We start from the raw sequence: 23,705 nt of genomic DNA on the forward strand, positions 1-23,705 counted from the left end.
TTAGGAATTTTTATATGTAGGGACTATTCGAAAGTGAACTGTTTATTTTGTGATCAAAGGAGCCTCTCAAGAAGGCAAAAAGCGCAATAAAAGATTATTTAGGAGAAATGACAAAAAAAAAAAAAAAAAAAAAAAACGTAAATGAATTTGCACAACGCATGGCTGGTTTCACCCTATTATTCTCGATGCCACAAACATTTTCCGACAAATTATATTCTGTCTCAGTATAACGTTTGTAATTCACTCATCGCTTAATATATCTGAAAAACACTTGAACTAATATCTTTCAATGGGAATGACTCATTAAGTGAAACCACAAGCCAGATAAGAATGATTTTCTTCTACTTAATCTCCTGAACGACACATTGTTGCATTAAATTTTTTTTCTCTCTGTCTCTGTCTTTTCTTTTTCTCTCTATGATCTTCTCCTACCAAGTGACGAGCCCCTCAAAATAGGCGTTTCTAAGTTCTGAGTGTCTTTTGCCACCGGAAGTTAGATTTCAGTCAATCACTCAATGGAGAGCTCTCCTTCTCAACGAGACACTTTTGAATTCAAAATAACCCAGAACAAAGAGGCCGTTCTAAATAAGATCAATATATTGTGATGATAGATTATTGACTTATCTACTGATAAGATTTTTCGCGAATGTTTTGGTCAAGCATCTAAAGAGAACGAGGCGAATCAAAACTATTCTAGGAAATTTCAAGAGATGGCGTGCAGAGAGCAGCGATTTGATCTTTTTTTTTTGAAAGTGAAAGTAGAATTCCGCTATGTCACCAATTGCCATGTATGGTGGCACCTTTGATAATACACTGTTGTAAGGTACGGAAAATAAAGAGACAGGACACTCTTGAGAAAAAAAACCATTTCTGAAATATATCAGTTCGCTTAATGGCGAGTTATCACTGATCATAGCAACTCTTCTCATAGTCAGTAGAAATAACTATGACATGCATTACGAAATTGGAAGGGAAATACGATGCACGGGAGGGTACTCTTTATCAGGTGACTCAGTGGGAGGATACGGAAATACAACAAAGGTCACTTTCGGAAGAGGAAGTAAAGGTCGTCTTTTACTGAGCAACGGTTCTGTAAAGAACCGCCATTTTGCGAAGTAAGGTGGCCCCATAGGTCACGTGACTAAACACCCCCTATTATTCAGTTTCATCCATTTCGAACTTCAGCCATGTTAGAAAGTAATGTCAACAGAGGTTCGGTTTGTAAAAATTCATTGGGTGAAGCAAACTTCTAATCTGTTATATTGAGGCTGAATGTCTCTATTTCAATGCATTTGACTGGAGAAGGAATGAAGTCTGCTTCTGGTGGATAGTTTTGTGTTGGAATTGTAAAGAGCTTTGGCAGCGAGCATCATGGACGAACGAAAGAGGAGGGAAAATCTCGAGACTTACGTTCGAGATCCTCGGAATGAACTGTACATTGAAGGGCTTTTGGTGAGTTAATGGCTGCTTTATTCAACTGTCGCACTGTCAGGTGACTCAAGATATTACTTTGCTCTGTTTTGCCAGGATGGAATTCAGTCGCTGGTGTGCGATTGTGATTTTCCAGCCCTGAGACGCAATAAGAATGTCGAAAACTTCCTACAAAGATGTGAGTTGCTTTGGCATCCTAATATTTGCTAACGGTTTTTGAGAGGTACATACTAAGATTGATTTAATTGTTTTTCAGATGAGAAACCTAGTAAAGTAATCGAAGAATGTCGTATGAATGCAAGCGACTTCAAGGTCGTAAAAGTCATCGGCCGTGGTGCTTTCGGTGAAGTTCAGTTGGTAGGTTACTCATCCTGTACTTTCGAGCTTATGAGTGACAATTATCCCTCTTAAGGGCAAATGTTGCCATTAGATGTTGATTAATTTCTTAGCTTTTTAACTACGAAGTGCATTCACGAGTTCTTCCTCTTGATATATGCAATTTCCTTTGCTAATGCGACAGCAGATGAATTACTTGAAACTGCACGAGATACGCGAACATTTAACAGTACCGTGCTATCAAATACGGGCTTTATCATTCGAGCTGTTTCGTTTGTCGTTAAAATAGAAACCTAATGTTTTATTCTATACACTTTTCAGGTGAGGCACAAAGCATCGAAAAAAGTATATGCGATGAAACTTTTAAGCAAATTTGAAATGGTAAGCAAGCCAGACATGTAATCGCTTAAAATACTACAGGTATCCTGTTCAAACTTCTATTTCTGTATTTTAGCTCGCTAAAAATTGTAGACAGCAGATAGTTTTTTTTGGCAAGGAGGAAAACATAAAAAAAAATTATAGCTAAGAAAAACTACTGCTCTATGAAGACACTGGAATACATCGCGTCAACACCACATCTACAAACTTTTAATCTAAGGTCAGTCGACAGTTCGAAGTTGTACAAATTGTAAATCATCACTATTGTTTCCAACATTCTTTATGGGTATGAGAGTTTAATTCTTGATGTGTGCCCTTTCCTTTGAGGTCATATGTTCCTTTTTTAAGTTGTGTCTTTTTCTCGAACTGTTACCAATTTGTGAATCTCGCTGTTGGACTTTTTTCATTCCGATGTACCCATTTCTGAATGTACACATAAGCCAAAGCTTTGATTCTCTTCAAGGACTTTGGCAGCTGAGCTGTTTTTTCCTGCTCGATTCTTGACGGATCTCTCGTACAGCAACCATAAATTAACTTCTTGATGTTTAACATAGACATTGACATGCACCAAGATACAAACAAATTAGCGACAAAATCACCCTTGGTTTAATTCCTTAAATACCTTGGATAAATTGGCAATGTTGATCTATACTCATTTACTGTTTACTTTGTGGCTGTGTTCTCACCATGTTAAGCCTTAGTTATGTATGTAGCCTTCTTTCCTTTCAAATGCTGCCTTATTAATTTCTAGCCTTTAACAATGTTTTTCACTCACTATAAGGGTATAAAATACAGTACATGCAAATCAAAAAAGGAAAAAATAAACTTAGTCAGCTCACTATTTCTGTTCAATAATGTTTTGTTAGTGCACCAAGCATGTGTTCTACATTGCAAATGCATCAGTCATACTTTTTAATTCTCAAGGACTATCTATCATAAATCTTAAATGGCAACTGCCATATTTTTGTAAACAATGATAAAACTCAAGAGCAATCTAAGTTACCTAAGATGTTCCTGTTATAGAGTTTTGCATCATGCCAACTTTTGAATTAATTTCCTTTTGCTGTGTTGGAGAAAAAACTATTTGTTTTGTTTGATGGGCCTAACTTTCCTTCTCTTTAAAAGTTCAGTTAAGTAGCTATGGTAGTTAATACATTATTTTCTGGAAATTATTGAAATACCATTTGCCAAACATTAAAAACTTTTTCTGTTTCCTCAGGCAGAGGAGCTAGTTTCTGGCTTAGGCTTTTGTTCACCTGTTTTTTTTTTCCTAACAGATCAAGAGATCTGATTCAGCTTTTTTTTGGGAAGAGCGTGAAATTATGGCTCATACCATCAGCCCATGGATTGTGAAGGTTAGTAGACACATATCCACTTGTGCTCAGATGCTCATAAAGATAAAATCTGGACAAGGTCTTACCATGTGAAAAGCATGAGGAAGGTCTATGAAAAGAATGTGAATTATGTGATCCTATACACACTGTTTTCACATGTTCTACATTCTTTTCTTGAAGCCTGTATTTGAAAAAGTCTGGACTCTTGCATGTGCATTAGTGCCCTGAGGGCGATTTGTCCCTCAAGTTAACAGCTGCCAATCTCTAACTCAGAACATCCCTTTGGGATGCCATAGAAATGACCTATTTGATTTGTTTCAAATAAACTTTGCAAATGTTGTCTTCAACTGTAAAGATGTGTCATAAATTGGAAGAATTGCACTGAGTTTTTTATTTTGTCAAAAATAAGTTGGAGTTCAATGGAATTAGTACTGAGTGAAAATCTATTTCCTCTAAATTTCCTAACAAAAATAAATTAAGGATATTCCTGATAGAAATGCATTACAATCTGTGACAACAATGTTCCAGACAACTGCTAAAGAGTGCCCAATGTAAAATCAATTGAAACAGAACTTTAGTAAACCCACCAGTCCTCCCTCCCTCTCTCCCTTCCTTTGCTCCCCTTTGGTGCCCCCCCCCCTCCATTAAAGTACCAGTATTTTTAGGGTGGTTGTGAAGAGGATAGATGTTCTAAAGATTTTATTTTAATGATTCAACCAACTTGTGAACTTATTTTTTCAATCTTTTTTCTTTTTAGTTACATTTTGCTTTTCAAGATGCTAAAAATTTGTATATGGTTATGGATTACATGGCTGGTGAGTGAAACATATACTGTTAATGTTACAAATTATGCTGGTAGTTCCTGAATGAGTGTATATCCTTGGTGTCAATGTGAGAATTTCTTGCTTCTATGAAAGAACATTTCATTATGTTTGATGAATGAGAGAGACTTCTTTCAGAGAAATTAGATTGGCCAAATGCTTAAGTCTAAATTTTAGCCAGAAAAATGCTAGATAAAGTGATGGATACCATATTCTATAAACTAATTTACCGAAAGGTTTAATACAACTTTTAGTGAGAATGAATAATTAAGATCTAAGGAGTTTAACCCTTTAACTCCCAAGATTTGATTGCTAATTCTCCCCTCTAGCCACACATTCCCTTCTAAAATGTTTGTGAGAATTTGGTTTTTAGATCAAAATAACAACTTATGCCAGATAAGTTTGAGCATTCCCATCACCTGTTTGCTAGATGATGTATGGATATTATAGGGAGAGGTTACATGCTAATCACCTCTGGGATTTAAAGGGTTAGGAGTAAAAAGTTACTTTAGTGGGGGTGTCTGCCTTCCCAAACTTGTTTTAGTAATAATGGATTTTGTGGCATTGGTTTTGAAATTCTGAAAGGAAAAAAAAAATATACTGTCTAATGAAGAATTTTTAATCAGAAAATTTGTTATCTTTGTAGGAGGGGATTTGGTGAATCTTATGAGTAACTACGACATTCCCGAAAAGTGGGCCAAGTTCTACGGTGCCGAAGTGGTGTTAGCACTTGATGCTATTCACAGCATGGGGTTCATTCACAGGTATTGTCAGAAGGTTTGATCATTTAGTAGGATTGTTGCTCAGTGTCAGAAATTTCATGATTGTTAAATAACATAATCTGACGAATTAGCTTAAATCTTGATGTAGTGATTGCTGTAAGAAATGGGAAAGAGGATGATCCTGTCCATAGCTTGTCATAGACATTTTGATTCTTTTTCTTTTTCTTTTTTTTACTTTATTGCTCAAATAGCTAAAATCATCTGTCATGACTTTTAGTGTGATTGTCTAAAAATTGTCCTTTTATGTTTTTATTCTCATGCAGGGATGTAAAACCGGACAACATGCTTCTGGATAAACAAGGTCACCTCAAGCTTGCAGATTTTGGAACATGTATGAGAATGGACAAGGTACAAGTTACTAGTACTTCATTTTGACTTGCTTAGGGTAAAAGGAGAGTTTCAAAGTAGGCAGCTGCATTGATGATGTTAGCAACCAGCGTCAGAGATACAAACCTATAACTGAGCCTGGGTGCTTGCTCTGTCAGCTAATGGCTAAATTAATTTTAGGTTCTCTAAAATATGCTACTTTTTGCAATCTATAGGTTTTTTCCTCTCTTAATTACAGTACATCAAGAGTTGATCTTAAGGTTCTCTGTAGAAAGGAGTCATTAAATTTATTCATTCTATTAATCAACCCAGTTGAGTTTTATTCACTTTGTTTGAATCCAAAGGGGGTGTTACTTCAAGAATTGATTCTTCTCTTTCTCTTGAACAACTGCTAAGCAGGTCAGCCAGCCAGTTTCTTTAAGACACTTTGTAAACTTTGAAAAATTGTCTTGTAGGATGGAATGGTAAGATCAGACACAGCTGTTGGTACACCAGATTACATCTCTCCAGAGGTAAGAAAAATGGCAACAATAAAGCAGATTGTACAGCTCTGTTGAACTAAGAAACTGAGGTCTATTTTTTCCACCAGGTTCTCAAATCCCAAGGTGGTGAAGGCTATTATGGCCGTGAATGTGACTGGTGGAGTGTTGGGGTATTCTTATACGAGTTACTAATTGGTAGGTTTTGTATAATTTTATAAATACTTTTCTGTTACAAGAATTTAAATGTTTTATACCTTCTTGCCAGCTCTGCCCATAGCCCTTTTAGCAAGATCTCAACTTTTGAAAATATTGCACAAACTTCATTGTCAGATAGTTAGATGAGAAGCTTGCATTAGTTGTAGACACTTTGAATAGGTTTTTAGTTTTTCTTTGGATCTTTGATCATTCTTTCCTTGTGTTGAATTTCAAATTTTTTCAGGTGACACTCCATTTTATGCTGACTCACTCGTAGGAACCTATGGTATGTCAATTTTTTCATTCAGTTGTTTTCAATACCAACCTTGCAAATGAGGGTTTGGTGTCATAGATCTCTGCTAGTCTACTTGATCTTGCCATACTTGTCAGAAGGAAATCTGAGTCCAGATTTGTTAATCTTTGCTTGAGACTACTGTAGATTGGTTTTTAGATGGTCTCTGACTCAAACTTCATCCTGTGCTCATTGGAAAGAACACAGAAAACAAACTTGAGACCATCCAAGAATCAAACTTTGCACATTCAGGCCATTTTGGTGAAAATGAAATTCCCTGCCATTTTTACCTGGAAAAGCACTTTTGAAGTTTTGGACTTGTCAGTGTGGCACTTACTTGGGGAAAAGGCTTAGTTGGGGGTGGTACTTAGTTTAAATTTTCATTTGCAACAAGCTTAGTTTACAATACCATCTTTTTTAAACCATCAATGATATCAACAGTCAAATAACTTATGGATGACAAAGTCAGTTCTTTCTTTTTTCGTGTGGTTGGTGTTTGATTGTAGCAAAAGTAAGGTACAGTTGCAACTCCAGGTAATTTCTTTCCTTTATGGTATTTGCTTTTTCAGGAAAAATTATGGATCACAAAAACTCACTACAGTTTCCTGATGACATTGAGATTTCAAAAGAAGCCAAGCATTTAATTTGTAGTTTTCTTACTGACAGGTAATCTGTTGGCATAAGTTTCTGAAGAATATCCATTCTCTTAAGACCAAAGGAATTCCTCTTTAAAATCACCTCTTAGCTGTCAATTATTGAAGGGAAAATCACTTTGGAGCATGCAGTGGCAGTAACACTTAGTAAGCTTGTCTCTGGGTCTAAAAGTTTTGGGTTAGGCCCTCACTGAGGCCTTTTTGTCAGACTTGTACAGCATCCCCCCCCCTCTCCACTCAGGAATATAGATGTATCCCAGTAAACTGCAAGGAGAACCCAATAGTATGGTTAGGAGGGGAGGGGGAAGTAATCCATGATGGAATAGTATTCCATCCACTCTATATTCTTAGTTTTTTTCATGCCATGAAAACCTTATGACCATACATGATTAGAACTTCATCCATATGTATTGAGTATTGATTTTGTTAAAGAAAATTACTGAATGTCATATTCCTTGCCATGCACCTCGAAAATAAAAATTCACTCTAATTAGATTTTCTTTAAAACTGCAATTCCTCTAGCTGAACAGCACTCCACCAGAATTTTACAAATTACATCAACTGGTTTTATTGCAGCTATTTTCTTTGAAGGAGTTGCATTGCCAGACAGTTTGATTTGAAACTGATTCTAACCACATGTGTGAATTATTTGTAGAACACAAAGAATTGGTCAGAAAGGAATAGCAGAAATACAAAAACATAAATTTTTTGTCAATGACCAGTGGGAATGGGATACCATCAGAGAGGGTAATTATTGCAATCAATATTTAATTAATATCTGATTTATAATCAACACTTTAACAAATGTTATTGCCATAAGGAATCTAATTATCTCCCTCTTCATTGTTTAAGCTACTGGTCTCTAACTTCAAATTTTAATCAGCTTTCCTTTTTCCCCACCCTGTTAAAAAACCCCTCAACTAGTAGTTTAATGTCATCCCTGTGTGTTGCACTTAATTAGGGTACACTGAGGCTTACCTGTTAACTGTTGAGCAGTTCTTTTGAACATATCACTTCTTTTATAATTGCAATTGAAACTATGTCCAGTCAGCTGTGAATTTTGTTCCATTTTGTGGTTGAGTTTTTTTGAGTAATAAAATATTTAACAAATAGATTCTTGTTGCCATGCATCTGTTCAGTATTATGTCACAGATGGCATTTGTGATCCATCACCATACAGCGCAACTACAACGTGGAATCTATTTCTTTTACATAGTGACATCATCTAGGTTTCTTTCCTCCAATAGATCATGAGCAAGAAGCAATCAAAATGCTTGTATAGTTCAGTCCATCAAATTATTGTTTATTTTTCACAGCTATTCCTCCTGTGGTCCCAGAGTTGGCCAGTGATGATGATTACTCGCACTTTGATGACATTCCTGATCCTGATAGTGGAGAGGAGTTCTTTCCAACTCCAAAGGTACTCTTTAGTTTTTGTCAAGTCAGGTGAAATAACAGTATCAGCTTAGCTGTAACACAGTATTGACACTGTTGCAGCCATTCTTTATCCATTTAATTTAGTGCTGTCATTTGGGGCTAGTGTAAGATGTTTCAAGTACTTTTAAATGTTAGGTGTCATTCAGCATGCCAAATGAGCTGGGTTCATGCATTGAAAATTAAAACTTGTTGATACAAGACATTACTTGGCTTGTTCGGTGCAACTCCACTTAGATATAATTGGGTAATACTCTTGTAATTGAGGCATGATAATTGAAACAGTGCTTTTTTTTGACAAGAGTTGCACAGAAATCAAGACAGAACAGGGTTGTTTTTTCATCAAGTAGCCAGTTAACATTTTGCAGGAGAAGATCAAGTGAAAGAAGTAAATGGCCTTTTTAGTACACTAAATTTTGTCATGTGTGAAATTATTTGGCAGGCATTTGCTGGGAATCATCTTCCTTTCATAGGATTCAGTTATTCAGAGAGTGTTGAGTAAGTCTGTATAGTCTGTAAAAATCAATTTTCAATTTATGTGGGCAAATGACCCATATATTTTGATTGTGTGTCTGGCTGTTTCACTAGCCTCATGTTCCTGATGTACTTTATCTAATGCACAGTTGAACAGTGACAGAAGGCTGTAGAAAGAAGTATTGACTCTCACTAATTTATTGCATTTCATATTTATTTAGATGGGGTAACTTTCAAGGCAAAGCAGGTTCAGATGGAATGGTGAGGATGGTAAAAAGACACTCTCTCTTTCCTCTGCCTTCAATTTTTGGTTTCATTTACCATCCTAATATGACAAGATAAAGTAATTTTTTCTTCACTTCCACAGGATGGAAGTAGTTCTGGTGGTGGGAATGACAGTCGCTCAAAGGTAATTCTCTTTCAAGGCATTTTTTCCTACTTGACATTGACTGAGGCATCACTGTGATACATGCCTGCAAATAATAGTTAGCTTATGAGTAATACTCTCTAGCTGTGGCTTGCTGCAACTGCTATGAACTTCTCTTACATTTTAATCTTGCAGCTTGAAGCAGCTAACCGTAGAATCAGAGATTTGGAAGAGCAGGTTTCATTGGAAATGCAAGCTAAAGATGAGCTGGATCATAATTACAGGTCAGAGAACCTAGAGTTACTAACTTACTAACAACAACCACCTAGGACACCTCAGGATCAAGGAAATGTTTACACCTTATTTGTACATCCTTGGTGATCCAAGGGATTTGAAGACAATCATGATCTTTTACATGCAAGTCTGCAAGGTTAAGGACAGTAAGAGAACACATATGTCAGCATTTGCATACCATGCTTTGTTAACAAAAGTGGTTGAATGTCATATGGAGATTGTCAATAATCATCATTTTTTTCCTAGATTGAACAATGAATATTTTGATACTTCAGTAACATTGAAAAAAATGAAGCCAGTGCAATATGTAAGAAACTGAGTAGACAATTTTGTGATACCATTAGCAGTAAGAAGGACTTAGTTTTGTTTACTTTTGTTTTTTTTGCTTTCACAGAGTGGTGAGCACCAAGCTCGATAAAGTCATAAAAGAATTAGACAGTGAGGTGAGGATCTGACCAAGTCAGAATTTTTCCTTACAACATCAATACAATATCAAGCAAACAAGTGATGGGTGCAAAGAAAAATACCAATTATAGGATTATTAGCTGATCCAATAGTAAATTCTCAAAACTAAAATCTTAAAAATTGTATGGCAAACAGTAAGGAGAATAACTAATGAGATTGTGGCACTGAAAGTGTTAGCAAAAGAGGACAACTTTACTCTTTTTAGTTTATCGTTCTTCACATTTTGATTTGTCTGATCCAAATGTCCTGTGTTTCAGTTGGAAGCAAAAAGGAGAGTAGAATCATCAAACAGAGAGCTTGAAAGAAGTGCTGCAATTTTTAAACATGACTTAAAGGAGGTAAGTTTCATAGTGTGTAATTCTTGCAAATTTCACAATATGGTGTCATTGTGTAAATGAGAGTCATCCAACTTTAACATTGGGCTCTGTTACAATCTTTAGGCACAGAGAAGGTCTGAGTTTGAAGCAGAAGCTAAGAGAAAGGTAATTTAATTAACAGGGTTATTGAGCTTGTTACATTGATGTTGATTAAGCTTTCTGTTCTGATTTTCACCACTTCTTCTGAATTTTATCATTTAATACTTTTGAAGCTTGAAGGCAAAGTCCAGGAACTTCAAAGCCGTCTTGATGCAGAGCTTGATGCGCGGGATAGAATTTCCCAGTCATCACAGAGTGTCCAGTCTAAGATAACCCAACAAGAGAAACAAATCCATGAGCTGACAGAACAGCTCAGGGTGGAAACTGATACACACACCAAGAATAAAAAATTATATAGTGATTTACAAAAGGTATGTGTGATACTTAAAGTGCACTTGAGAGGAAATAAATTCAGTATGATAATACAACATGTAGATGTCCTCTTTTCACTTAACTAATTATATAGCTTAGTTACAGCTGTGTTTTCACTATGAAGGAGGTACTGACCAAAGGTTACCCAAACATTTTGCCAGTGCTGACATATATGGATGTTTCATAATTCATATGAAGGCAGAAAAGAGGACAGATTAAAATGCACTGAAGGGGAACTGATTGCCAACTTTTTTGGAATGATAATAGTCATCTGAATACTCTGAGTTGAAATCAATTTGAATAATCCTTGTGTTGTGGTAAGGGTTGTAAAGATGCTGAAAGTATGGAAATCTATGTTTTTCAATTTCAACTCCTTCCTCATAATAATTTTGTGGTCTTGTTCTCTCTCTTGTGCAGTCTTACACAGTGATGGAGAGAACTTATGGAGATTTACAGGACAAGAATAGAATCATAAGTGAACAAAAGGTATTTTATTCTGGTTCTCACACTTAAATTTTGAAATTTAGGCATCCACTTGTTTCTTTAATTTTAGTAACCTTTGAAGTGTTTTGGCATCATTGCAGTTGGTTAAAAATGTTAATGATTATGGGCTTCAGTATAAGTGGGGTACAGGGGGTCCACTGCCACCTGTAAGATCCATCACCCCCATCTGTTTAGCCTTAGAGTGGGCTTTTGTCCTGATGGCTCAGCCACCTACTGTACCATCGGCAGCCACACATGGAAAAAATTATTGAAACCCTCAATGGAACCTGTTTTGTTTTGTCATCTTTAAACAGCTTAGCTTAGAGAGAGAACTCATAAAGGTACAAGGAAATCTTGAAGCAGAGATGAACATGAGAGGCCAAGCAAACAGTGCAAAAGCAGACATTGAAAGTAAGTGGCTGTTGCTATTAGTTTTTGTGGTTGTGTGTTGATTGGCTTATGGTTCCTTCATGGTTGCATTGTCTTAATTCATATCTTTTGACACTATGATTGGATCATTCTGCAAAGAAATCAGATTGTTGCACAATTATAAGAACTTTCATTTTCAGAAACTAGAAGCTCAAGAACCAAGTCAATAGATAGTATTTCTCCTTCCTTGCAGGCCAGAACAGAGTATTGAAAGAGGAGCTTGACCATTTGCGGGCACGATCGGCATCAGATGCCAAACTACAACAAAAGCTTCAACAGGATCTAATTAATCTTGAGAAAGTAAGTGAAGTTTTTCAGTTTACACCTAAATTATTTTGCCACTTGTATAAATTCAACACTGTTAAATTTATGTTAATCTCTTGTTTTTCTAGGCTAAGGCTAACACTGAGTATGAACTGAAGTCCATCCAGAATAAATTCGATAAGATCACTCTAGAATACAAGGTAAGAGCTGTCTCATCTTCATGAGATTTTTGGTAAATACTCCTTCTGAATGAATGTCTATTTAACAAAGTATCAATAACAAACTGTACTATATGTAATCAAAAATGCCATGGTGACATACATGTGAATAAGAGTAAGATGTCTATTTAACAAAGTATCAATAACAAACTGTACTACATTTAAGAATCAAAAATGCCATGGTGACATACGTGTGAACAACATGAGAGATAAAAGTAGGACCAAGCCTTTGGTAAAGCAGCAAGATTCAATCAGCTACCTACACTGTACAATCTTCAAGACAAATATGTTTAAAGCACTGATCACAATCTCTTCCCCCTTTCCCCCTCTTCCTTTATCCTTCCTTCCCCTCCTTCTTTTTCCCTTCTCTTCTTACATTTCTATATCCACAATTAAAGTAATTTTGTATCAGGTAGGGGTTGGGGGGGGGGGGGGCGGGGATATATGGAATTGCTGTTATTCACTGAAAATAGAGTGTCACAATCATTTTGTTGATGATTGTAAGCTGCTGCCCATAGAATATGGCTTGATAATTGTGACTGGCTCTAGCATTCCACAGCAGACATACCCCTACTATTCATACATTGTGTTTTGTGTGAGAAGGGCGGTGGCCAGCACCTAGCTGCTCAGTATTGTTTTCAGAGATTCATTCTCTCACCTACCAGTGTATCAGCCAGGTGAACTACTTTTTTTTCTTCTTGTTTTGCAGCAACAACTTGCTAGTTATCAAACAGAAAAGAACAGATTATCACTAACTTTGGAAGAAAGGACTGAGCAAGAGAGAGCTGAGCAAAGTAAAACGCTGGAAAGACTTGAGCAGGAGCTGGTGATCAGAGAAAAGGCTGAAGCAGCAGCTGCCGAAGCTGAGAGAGAAAGATCAGTTTTAGCTGTAGATCTTAAAGACATGCAACAAAGACTGGAGAGATTAAAACAGGAGTACAACGCTCTTCAGGATAAGGTGAGAAATGAAGGACGACGATGAACAAACATTTTCAGGCATAATCTAACTATTTAAAAGGTTAGTTGTACCTTTCCTTAGGAAGCTTAACTGTGACTAATGTAAAATATTTGTTCACTTTTTTCGCCAGAATAAAAGTCTGAATGCTACTTTAGACACGGAGAACCAACGGCGAACACAACTGGAGAGTGACTTGAAAGTGAATGCTCAGGAAATAGCTGCGCTGAGGGCAACAGAGAAGCAACTTGCTAAGGTTGGTATCCTAACTGGCTTAAATTATATAAGTTTCGCAAAAATCTTTATTAACCAGCAGGAAATATTTAGTAAAGATACTGCCATTTTGCAGATGAACTCCTTTTGAAGACCTGCTTCGCGCATGAATTATCGGTAATATATGTTTGATTCTTGTACAAGTTGACGACCATATTCCTTGTATTGGTTTTTTCAGCAAGTGGAAGATCTGTTGGAGGAACGGAAACAGTTAGAAGATGCTTGTACAAAACTCAAAAGGTAAAATATTTCACCAAATAACATCTTTCCTGCCCTGCATAGCTGTTGTACAAAAGGGAGGAGAGGCTTGTGTTAGTTTAAATTCCCCTCCATCCCCACCCTCATCTTGTATGCCTACCATTAAGGTGAAATCTTTCCTGACGAGTTCAATCGAGCTGAGTGCTTTTGATGTGGTAAATCTGGCTGAAATGGAGGCACAGTAGAGTCGCTCTTCTAGGAAACGTCTGTTAGAAGACGCCTTCAGTGAAGGGACGCTTTCTAAGGAGACACTTAACAGTTGTGAGGGTGACTGGAGGTTCCCTCTGTATTGGTTCTTCCTTTATTGCATACTAAAGTATGGTAATGTTTAATCAAACCAGCGACCTGAAGGACAGGTCGTAATTTTAAACAGGACGGTCCGATTGATCGATTGTTAGAGATGGGAGGCCGCCGTAATATGATAGTTACTCCGATGTACAAAAAGTGAAATAAGCAGCTCACGTCTGTTCTTTTTCTGTCACTTACTCAGTGCAAGTGCTGTGGATGATCTACAAATGAAAGAGCTTCAAGACCAACTAGAGGCAGAAACGTACTTCTCGGTAGGATATAAATTTTGGTATTCATACCTAGCGACTTAAAATAAACCATGGTTTCTCTTGGAAATTTGGCGCCTGTTTCTCAAAACCTGTGAAAACATTACCGGCATGAAACTAAAAATATTAAAAATTTGTATGACGTTCAGTGTACCCAAGGCAGATCGTTATTCAGGTTGTTATTTTTATCATCCAGTCTATTGATTGTATGAAGAATTTTCACTTTCAATTGAATTTTACCCCTTTCAGACTCTGTACAAAACCCAAGTGAAAGAACTCCGAGAGGAAGTTGACGAAAAAACGAAGCAGATGTTGGATATAAGCAATGAGTTACGTCAGCTGAGTGACGACAGGTCAGGAAAGTGGAGCAAGACGGGGTTGGGAGACCATAAAGTGTATTAGTGATAGCAACTATTTGAACAGGCCAAATTTATATGGGTGCTTATCAGTATTCATAATTAGGTGGTCATATCACTGTGTTCTGAAAGAGAGCTATACTTAAAAAAGATCCCAAAGAGAAGAAGAAACTACTTTTTCTTTCCGTCAGTAATGAACTTTCCGTTTTTGTTTCCGTAAAAATGAAGGAGGACCTCTTCTCACTGAAAATAAAATTTTATGTCTGTAGAGAGTCTCTCTCTGCCCAGTTGGAGTTGACGTTAACCATGGTGGACTCTGAACAGCTGGCGAGGTCCATCGCTGAAGAACAGGTAGGGTGTTTGTGATTGAAGAATTTTCACTTGATTTTTGTCAGAAATCCGGCTGGGAAGGAGACTGTAGTTGTTACATGACTTACTGAGAGACCATAGGGAGTGTAAAGATAGATTTGCAGTTGTTATCAGCAGTGATGTATTCTTTTGTACGTAGTACTCGGATCTAGAGAAAGAAAAAACGATGATTGAGCTAGAGGTCAAAGAATTGATCGCGAGACACAAGAGCGACATGTCAGAGAAAGGGGCTCAGATCAGTCAGCTGGAAGAACTGAACCAGCAACTGACAGGCAACTTGGATCAGAAAATAACTGATAAAGACGAGCTCAATACCAAAATTAAGGCCTTGCAAGAAGGTGAGACGTTTGCAATTCGTTTTGATCTGCTCTATCCTAGGCTACCCCTGTGTCGCCTTGTTTTATTATGGCGTTACTCGTGTTGTGCTGTCTTTCTGAACTAATATTTTACATTTCCTATCAAGCTGGAGATAGTTTTGTTTGTGTTAACTCGAAATGAAGTGTCGTGGTTTCGTTAACTCTTCACTCTCAAGATTTAAATATCAATATTCCCCTTTGCCTACAGTAACATTTCTGATATTTTTTGCTTTGATAATTTTTTGGCCAATCAGTGTCCTCTGGGCCACATTTTTCTTTCTTCACATCACTTTCCTCGTGGACAGTGTACTAATGCTTCGAAGAAAAATTACTTACTGCTTGTTCCTGTGAATGAAAAAGTTAAGCTAAATTCTTCTCACCACATTCGTTTGCAGAGCTGGAAAAATCTAAGGATAACAGCAAAGATATCGAGGACGCCACCAAGGAGTTACGAAAGCAACTGCATATAGAGAAAACTTTGAAGACTCAGGCAGTGAACAAACTTGCCGAGATAATGAACAGGAAAGACCTGATGCAGAACGCGAGTAGAAAGAGAAAAGCTACTTCTGACGACCTGCGGAAGAAGGAGAAAGAATGTAGAAAACTACATCAAGAGCTGGGAGCAGTAAGTACACTAATCAAAGATGGAGCAAAGGCATCCGACTGTTCCGAGTGTAAGCGTCGTAAAACCGAAAACAAAGAAATCACAACAGCCAATAAGAAGAAAGGAATATACCCTTAGGAACCAATAAGAACTCAACTGAAACCAACTAAATTGCTAAAGCGCGGGAAAACGAGGGCGACCAAGTTGTGATTGGTTTAAGGTTTAGTTCTGATTGGTCTAGAGGGTGGCGCGAATTTTCTGGATCAATCACAGATCGAAGTAAGGCAAAAATAAAGCAATAATGGCTTACTTTCGATACTTAATCGAAAATTTCTCGAACGGTTATCCTGGATTACATAGGTTTCGCTGTGCTTCATAATATGATTGGTCTCTGGTGGGAAATCTCGCTTGCCTCCAAAACCGATCAGTTGCTAAATTCGCTGTACGCCTTAAGGGTTTCATAAAGTTGAATCATTCTATCCGTTGACAAATCTTGGCCAGAACGCAAACAACACGCGCGAAAGACTAGACTCTAGGTAGAAGAGCTCCCACCGGCCTTTTCGCGTGGCCTTTGGCTCGCGGTTGCCAGTCGGAATCATTTGCACCAGCTTTTTAGACCAGAGCCACTCAGTTGTCCAATCTTTGTTCATGTTAACTTTAATATGTCTTCAGGAACGTGAGAAGTATGGCCAGATGGTGACAAAGTTCCAAGGACAGTTAGCGGAATATCAGATGAATCTTCAGATGGAGACAGAGCAGAGACAGAAAATGCAGGTGAGTGTAACCTGCTTTTGGATATTCCTGACCAGGTGCAGTCTTAACAAGCCGAAACAAACCAGTGAGACGTTTTTTATTACCTTGACATTCCTCGGTAAATGGTCTCGACCAGTTTATTGCCAGATATAATGAGTAGTTGTCCATTTAATCATGTGTGTTAGGATTTAGTGGGCTTTGCCCCTCACATTTAGCCTTCAAGTTCATTCGGATCGAGTACCGACAAAGCTTTAGTTTTACCATTTCGTCTTTTCCAATTTAACCATATCGATAATTCTTCACAAAATCGCTTTTCCGAGCTCCTAATTTTGTAAACGGTAAGATTTTAACGAACGACCGGAAACAAACTTTGCCGACCGTTTACAAAGTGAGGCTCGTTTCCCTTCAAATGGTTAAATTATCTGAGAAAAATCAAGGAGCATACTAAAGGGAAGTGTTCTGTGGCGGTCTTAAGGGTAATTATTATTTTTTCTGTTTTAAGATGGAGCTGGATTCAAAAGATCTTTCGATCGAAAGACTGAACTCCCAGATTAAACAAAAGGCGCTTAATACAAGCATAACTGATGATGATGCCCTCTCTGTTTCAGGTAACACAATATTCTGCGTTAAACATGATGATTTTTTCCCTTGCATTGCTGTGATGTCCGTCAGTATTTAGTTCGTTTCTTTTTCACTCTTTTCTTTCCAGTCCATATGCCCAAAGAAGGATGGGTTTCCATTCCAAACAAACAGAATATAAAAAGATATGGTTGGAAAAGACAAGTGAGTACCCATCTTATTACTTCATCTTTCAAGTAGCATTAAATAACGTGGAAAAACAAATTTCCATTTTACAGTTTTTTTGACAGGAGCCGAAAGATGAGTATGACGACAGTAACTGCGCACCTACTCCTCCCCTTATCAAACAACAGTCAACTGATAACAAGTTAGGTTTAATGTTAGGTTAGGGGAGGAGTAGGTGCGCAGTTGGTCAGATTCTTACATCGATCCGATATTTGTACATTCAACACTTAATTCTCAGTACTTTTGAACGAAGATTTGCATGAGAGTTAGATGGCTGATCGTGAACTGGCATCAGAGGAAGAAATAATTGATTCAGCCCCAAGGAGAGTTACTTAAAATGACTGCCAAAAGTTTCATTACCTGCATTTCAAGTTTTCTGGTTGTAATTCATTTGGATGTCTTAGTGTCAATATCATTTTGCCTTTTCTTTTTTTGCTTGATTGTTTTGCAGTATTTAGTCGTTAGCAATCGCAAGATTTTTTTCTATAACTCGGATGCTGATCATAAAAGTAGTTCAACACCCTCCATCATTTTAGAAATCAGGTAAGCTATTTTCCAATAGTGATATCTGTCTGTGTTTAGGTACACTTCCAGTCGCTGTGCTGGAAAAATAAGGCTCAGTCTAAAATAAGCTCACTGTAGTGGAACAAAACTAAATATACCCGGATTTTTTTTAAACTCAATCGAAAATTACTCTATCACAAGGAGCTAATGGTGATTCCAAACAAACATTGACCCTGCGTAACTGCTGAAGAAGAGTTGGTACTATACGTGGGCATTATGAGACATAGCCAATCACATTTCAGTGTTATGTACCATGTGATACAAAATCCTTTAACCTGATTGGCTATGACCCATAGTGCCCCTGTATACCACTAGTGTTGTATCTAATTGGTCCAGTGGGTGACACTGAAGCAAAACCACCTAGTTCGAAATTGCTTTCAATACTCAATCGAAAACCGTTCTTATCCAAGTGTAACACTGTAAATTAAGGAAACCCTATTTTATTTGCTAGAGGTGTTTCTCACAAATGCTTGCGTTTCACTTGACAGTAAATTATTTCACGTGAGATCAGTAACGCAAGGCGATGTCATACGTGCCGATGCCAAAGATATTCCTAGGATATTTCAGGTAAGTGTTGCGTGACCAATGTCACATTGCCTTGTTGTACTTTTTGTCTGAGTGACTAAATAAGTTGCTGTTATTTGTTTCAGCACTAGCCTCTGGCGCCTTTCTTGCTGTGTATGAAGTGTTATATTTCAATGTTCGGGTTTCTTTGTCGTTATTCCTTGACCATTTCGATGTCGAGTTACATGCTTGGAAAATAAGGCGTTTTAAAAACAAAGTAATTTTTAATTTGCAGATTTTATACGCTAATGAGGCCGAGAGCATTAACCCTGTGGAAAAAGACAAAGAGGACCCACAGTCTGAGGTATTCATAGTGGAATTTACACTAAGGGTGTGGTCGTGTTTGCAAGGGGAGGGTGCTCCTCAGGGTGTATGTAACCTTGATAATAAAACAACGTGGAACGCCTTTGAATGAAAGGAAGACTCTCGTGTAAGCCCCCTTTCCCTCTCCCCCACCCCTCCCCCTGACTGCTGGAAAATCGTGCCTACTTCTCTGATTATCTCCTTTATTACACCCATTTTGAAATCACTGGTGGTCCCTGTAATCTGATTGGCTCTAATTGGTGCAATTTATTCACAAATTGCACCACTTTTTTTTGCTTTATGAGGAGGCTACACTAAAAACAAAACAACCAATCAGACTTCAAGGCTTGTTTAAAGTAACCGATCAAATTGCAGGAAGATGAAAGATGTGAAGTGTCATGTGGCAAATTTTGCAACTTTTGTTTCCAAAACTCTTATTTTTTTCCTCCCAAAAAATGGATGAATTTAATTTGAAACTGGCTCAGTATTGTAGTAACAAAATATTTGAAGTCCTGTATTGGGCGATTTCAAAATAGATGTAATAAAGCGGTAATTGAACTTTGTGTTGTGCAATTTTGGTCTGAAATCATACGCGTGATTTCAAAATTGAACTCGCGCTGCGCTCTCGTTCAATTTTGAAATCACGCGTATGATTTCAGCCCAAATTGCACTCCACTCATTTCAATTACCATTATTAACCGTTAAAACCCTAGACCTGTGACCAGCATCTAATTTCTCCTTACAGTATCACCCCTGAATCACATATTAAATTCATGAGAATGAAGCAAATGATCACCTAACAAAAGAAGCTTTTGGTCGGTAAACAAATTCTCCTTGTCGGCACCTTAAGAAATGTATGATGAACAGTATGGAGAATATGTATACTGATATTAGGGTGTAAATGGTTAACTCTCGTCTCTACAATGTGTTCCAGTAACATCGTTTGAATGGCACTTTTAAACTAAAAAATTCTTGGAGAGTTCTTTGTTCTTTTCTACATCTCGTAGTCTTGAATTTAAACTCCTCGCTGTCTTTGGCCCAAACTCTTTTCAATATCAGTAGTTACGTCAAGTTCATCGCAACGTTTTGTGCTGAAGATTGCTGCAAATGTTTATGATTTTCAGGATCGCATGAATGCCATCGACTACATGAGGCATCAGTTCATACCCATGCACTATCACATGCCTACAAACTGTGACTCTTGCAACAAGCCTCTATGGCACATGTTCAAACCTCCCCCAGCAGTAGAGTGCAGACGTAAGTAAATTAAACCTTTAGCCCCTGATTAGTGACTAGCATCTAAATTCTCCCTACAGTATTAACCATGAATCAAGCATTATTGTCATGAGAATAGAGAGAATGATCGCCAGTTAAAAAAATCCTTGATTGCTCAAGAACTAACCAAGAGTTCCATTTGTTCATTTCTGTTTGTTTTACAGTCCAGTGTAATTACTCTGTTGCGTCTGGATAAATCCCTTGGAACGCGTATTTCGTGGAAGTTTCCTCTTTACAATTCGAGAATGATGAAAAGCTAATTTTCGTATATGTATGTCTTCAGGTTGTCATATGAAGTGTCACAAGGACCATGTCGATAGAGAAGAAGCTTGTATCACCATGTGCAACCGTATGTAGTCCTGTATACTTCTAAAACTTTTTTTAAGTCTTTGTTTTCTTAGAGATTTTACTCTACTTTGATAGGTCAGCATATTATGAGCGAGTCTTTTTGTTTTAGTTAATATGGATCTGGTCTCAGCCAAGGAACTCTTAGTGCTTGCACAGACTGCGGATGAACAAAAGCAGTGGGTGTTATACCTCAGCAAGAAAATCGTCAGAAAGGAACCGAAAATTAAAAGTCCTTCTGTAAGGTAAGTCAGGTGCTTTCGATTATGTGGTTACTCAGTTTTTAGTATTAATTTTTTTCTTTTTTGAGATTAATACCAGAGAAAGGAGAGATTGGGATAGAGCGCGTACCATGACGAGGCCAAACGACAGCTGCGAAGGAGACTCATTGCCTGACCGAATAGATATCCTTGTAAGGCAAGCCACGCATATATACCTACGCGAAATAGATAAGGTTTACACCAAGCCGTCGGTAGGTGACTTGTGAAGGAAAGAAGGACGAAGAGCGTGAGCAAAATGTTTCGGTTCATTGGTTCTCGTGCGTTCTTCGGGTAGTCAAGACTTGTTTAACACACATGGGTAATAATAGCTGATCCGCATCAATTTTTTTTCTGCTTTTTTCCAAGACTCGGAACCGAAGAGGCCAACATGAGAAGAAACATGGCAGAAAGGAGCGCCGCCTCACGGCCTGGTGGCACCCAACGGTCGGTATCTGTCTCTTCAGGAATCAGGAAGATTACGTGACTCAAACCGGCCAAACCTGATGTGGTGAGATCATGTTGTTTTTTTTCTCTGAGATAATTGTGTTAGGTATTTTGCCGTGCGAATTTCATTCTTGAATTAGGCCAGCCTACGCGTAACCGTACCCTCCCCCCCCCCTTGAGGCGGAGGGTACAGCTACACGTAGGCCAGGATTAGGCTGAAAGCAGTATTCATTGAAGCGCAAAGCTAGGTAAACAGAAACGGAGTAGTGAGGAGAAAAGCGAGCAATTTATGCTCAAACAAAACGAAAGAGTCCAACTTGTTGCTGATGTGACTTAGTGATGATCGGCCTAGAGGTCGTAATCGTCTTTCTTAGCTGTTTGTTCAAAGGAGCATGACAAAGATGTTGGTTCACGCACGTATGATCGAAAGAGTCGTTGGTGTGACGAATATCAGAACTGGTTGAGTCCCGCGTAGTGGGCCCAAAAGGGGTGTGGCCCATAGTCAGCCGTAAAAGTTTTTTGTTTATAACATGTGGATATTCTAAGTAATTTGATTGTTATCGCTTTTGAATGAGAATCTGTTTATTTTTTTTTTCCCAAACATAGTCAGCCGAGACTGTCGCCATGAGTGAACTAAAAGTAAAGCCAGTGAAGAATAATCGGAATCAGTGTATACTTTAATGAAACATAGAAGTGATATCCAGCGGTCCTCGGCACTTGACATCTTTGGTCTAAACTTCTTTGGTCAAACATTATGAGCGGTCTCCCTGTGGTCCATAGTCGTTAGTCCTGAAAAGCATCAGCGTGCAAGAGCCACAGGAACCCCTGCGCTTTTAAAGGAATACTTTCATCTTTGAAGCTCGTGCTGTCACGCTTGGGTGGATGGAACTCTTCATATCCTCAGCTCAGAGGAGTAAAGCGACATGCGCAAAGTGTCCTTCGCCTAGAATTACTACCCTCTTTTCAAAATGAAGAAAATAATTGTACCTTAAAAACAATCCATACCTGTTTTCCGCATTGAAGAAAAATATCCCTCGTAGTATTAGTTAATACCAGCTACGTTGATGCGGTTGTAGGTTGTGTTATGTTAGCCCTTTACCTCCCAAACATGATCTGAACGTAAATTCTCTTTGCGATATTCCACACCATCTACGAGTAGACAGAAGTTCGTTTATAAGATGACACTCAGTACTAAATACTAGGTTCTCAGGACTAGCTAACAGAAATGTAGAGTTTCAGTTTGGAGAATTGACTTGTTGATCTTGGGAGTGTAAGGGTTGAAATCATTGTCAAGACTGATTAAAGCTCTAAATACTATCTCGCAACAAAAGGCATGTCTAATTATTATCCATGCGAGCGAAACTTAATATTTATTTGTCTCAGAAGCTCGACAAGTGTAAGGTCACTTGAAACTATGATTGGTTAAAAGTATGGTAAGTTTGGCGAACACTTCAAAAGTCCAAGGAAAACGACACTAGATTAGTAGAGCTTCAAATAAAGCTGTTGAACCACTTAATATTTTCTACGATAACAAATAATTTTACAAGATCAGGAAGCAAGGCGCGTGTTGTAGACTTAGATTTCGATCTGCGAGTGTCCAGCCCAAAGTTCAACGTTCATCAGAAGTTACTGATTGTTCCTTGTTTTAAACTGTCCGACTTCGTTAGTACTAGTAATTTATTGTTCGGATGGTATGATGTAATCAATTTAATTACTCTGATATGGAACAAATAAATATTTTCTTGTTCTTTGTATGTCATATCAGGGGCTATGAATAGATCACTTAATATTATCTAGTATTTTGGCGCTTGTAAGTTATAAGCTTTTGTTCCTGATTTCTGGCGTTTTTGCCGACAGGATGTAGGAAACGTGAATAAATTTTAGGTTTTTATACAACTCTTGTTTTACTGACTAATTTGTTTCATGCGCTTGATACATTTGTCCGTCTGTTTTTAATGGCATAGTGTTGTTTTTGTACTAGAGAGGACGACTTTTTCCGGAGTAGCATGAGGTTTTTCTGTAGAAGCTTGCTGGACGGTAATTCTCTCTATGTGGGTTAAGAGTTTTTGTATCAGAGAAAAGAAGTCACTTTGCCTGTCTCGCTAAATACACCAGCGACAATTTCCATATGCATACGTAGATATGCAGGTGAAGGAAGCTAAGCGTAACTCAGCGGATATCTCTGGACACTGGAAATTGCCAGAATGAACGAGTTCTTCCCACAAAGGAAAGCGTCGCTTGCACTGAAGGCGTAATGATAGGAGGCTGGGTTTCAGATCCTTCTGGACACCCCCTGAATAAAAATCGCAAAGAGACTGGTTACTAGTATATCTCAAAATGGCGGCAGTTTTGAGTTTGCAAGCTATTTTCGGGCAATGCTTCGGCAGAAATTTCAGCCACAGGAGAAGAGCTGTATTTTCA

General features: G+C 37.9%; 1 protein-coding gene across 2 annotated transcripts; it reads left to right on the forward strand.

The window, feature by feature from the left end:
* The first annotated feature begins 1,034 nt into the window (after positions 1-1,034).
* On the forward strand, positions 1,035-23,180 carry LOC113681521 (rho-associated protein kinase 2). 2 transcript variants are annotated; one of them, XM_027198618.2, is made up of 45 exons: positions 1,035-1,452; positions 1,528-1,609; positions 1,688-1,788; positions 2,089-2,148; positions 3,423-3,500; positions 4,237-4,294; positions 4,947-5,064; positions 5,346-5,430; positions 5,865-5,921; positions 5,999-6,086; positions 6,331-6,372; positions 6,948-7,044; positions 7,687-7,778; positions 8,348-8,451; positions 8,908-8,963; positions 9,161-9,200; positions 9,307-9,348; positions 9,502-9,590; positions 9,995-10,043; positions 10,323-10,403; positions 10,506-10,547; positions 10,655-10,852; positions 11,271-11,339; positions 11,651-11,747; positions 11,959-12,065; positions 12,158-12,229; positions 12,957-13,205; positions 13,336-13,458; positions 13,654-13,715; positions 14,224-14,293; positions 14,537-14,640; positions 14,913-14,994; positions 15,152-15,350; positions 15,764-15,993; positions 16,645-16,746; positions 17,228-17,333; positions 17,435-17,508; positions 17,981-18,072; positions 18,582-18,660; positions 18,893-18,961; positions 20,085-20,217; positions 20,519-20,584; positions 20,693-20,825; positions 21,207-21,348; positions 21,891-23,180. In XM_027198618.2, the coding sequence occupies exons 1-44, from the start codon at positions 1,372-1,374 to the stop codon at positions 21,322-21,324; spliced, it is 4,176 nt and encodes a 1,391-aa protein (XP_027054419.2). In that variant the 5' UTR covers positions 1,035-1,371; the 3' UTR covers positions 21,325-21,348; positions 21,891-23,180. The 2 variants fall into 2 exon arrangements, with proteins under 2 accessions (XP_027054419.2, XP_027054418.2); XM_027198617.2 differs by having other exon boundaries at positions 1,080-1,452; positions 9,161-9,209.
* The last annotated feature ends 525 nt before the right edge of the window (positions 23,181-23,705 follow it).

The sequence above is a fragment of the Pocillopora damicornis genome, chromosome 12 (assembly GCF_964200805.1).
Source record: "Pocillopora damicornis chromosome 12, jaPocDami1.2, whole genome shotgun sequence".
Lineage (NCBI taxonomy): Eukaryota > Metazoa > Cnidaria > Anthozoa > Scleractinia > Pocilloporidae > Pocillopora > Pocillopora damicornis.

Coding starts and splice junctions, on each gene's coding strand:
- LOC113681521 (XM_027198617.2), top strand. CDS start 1,372: ATGGACGAACGAAAGAGGAGGGAAAATCTCGAGACTTACGTTCGAGAT. Junction 7,779..8,347: donor ATGGGATACCATCAGAGAGG/GTAATTATTGCA, acceptor TATTTTTCACAG/CTATTCCTCCTGTGGTCCCA. Junction 18,661..18,892: donor ATATTCCTAGGATATTTCAG/GTAAGTGTTGCG, acceptor TTTAATTTGCAG/ATTTTATACGCTAATGAGGC.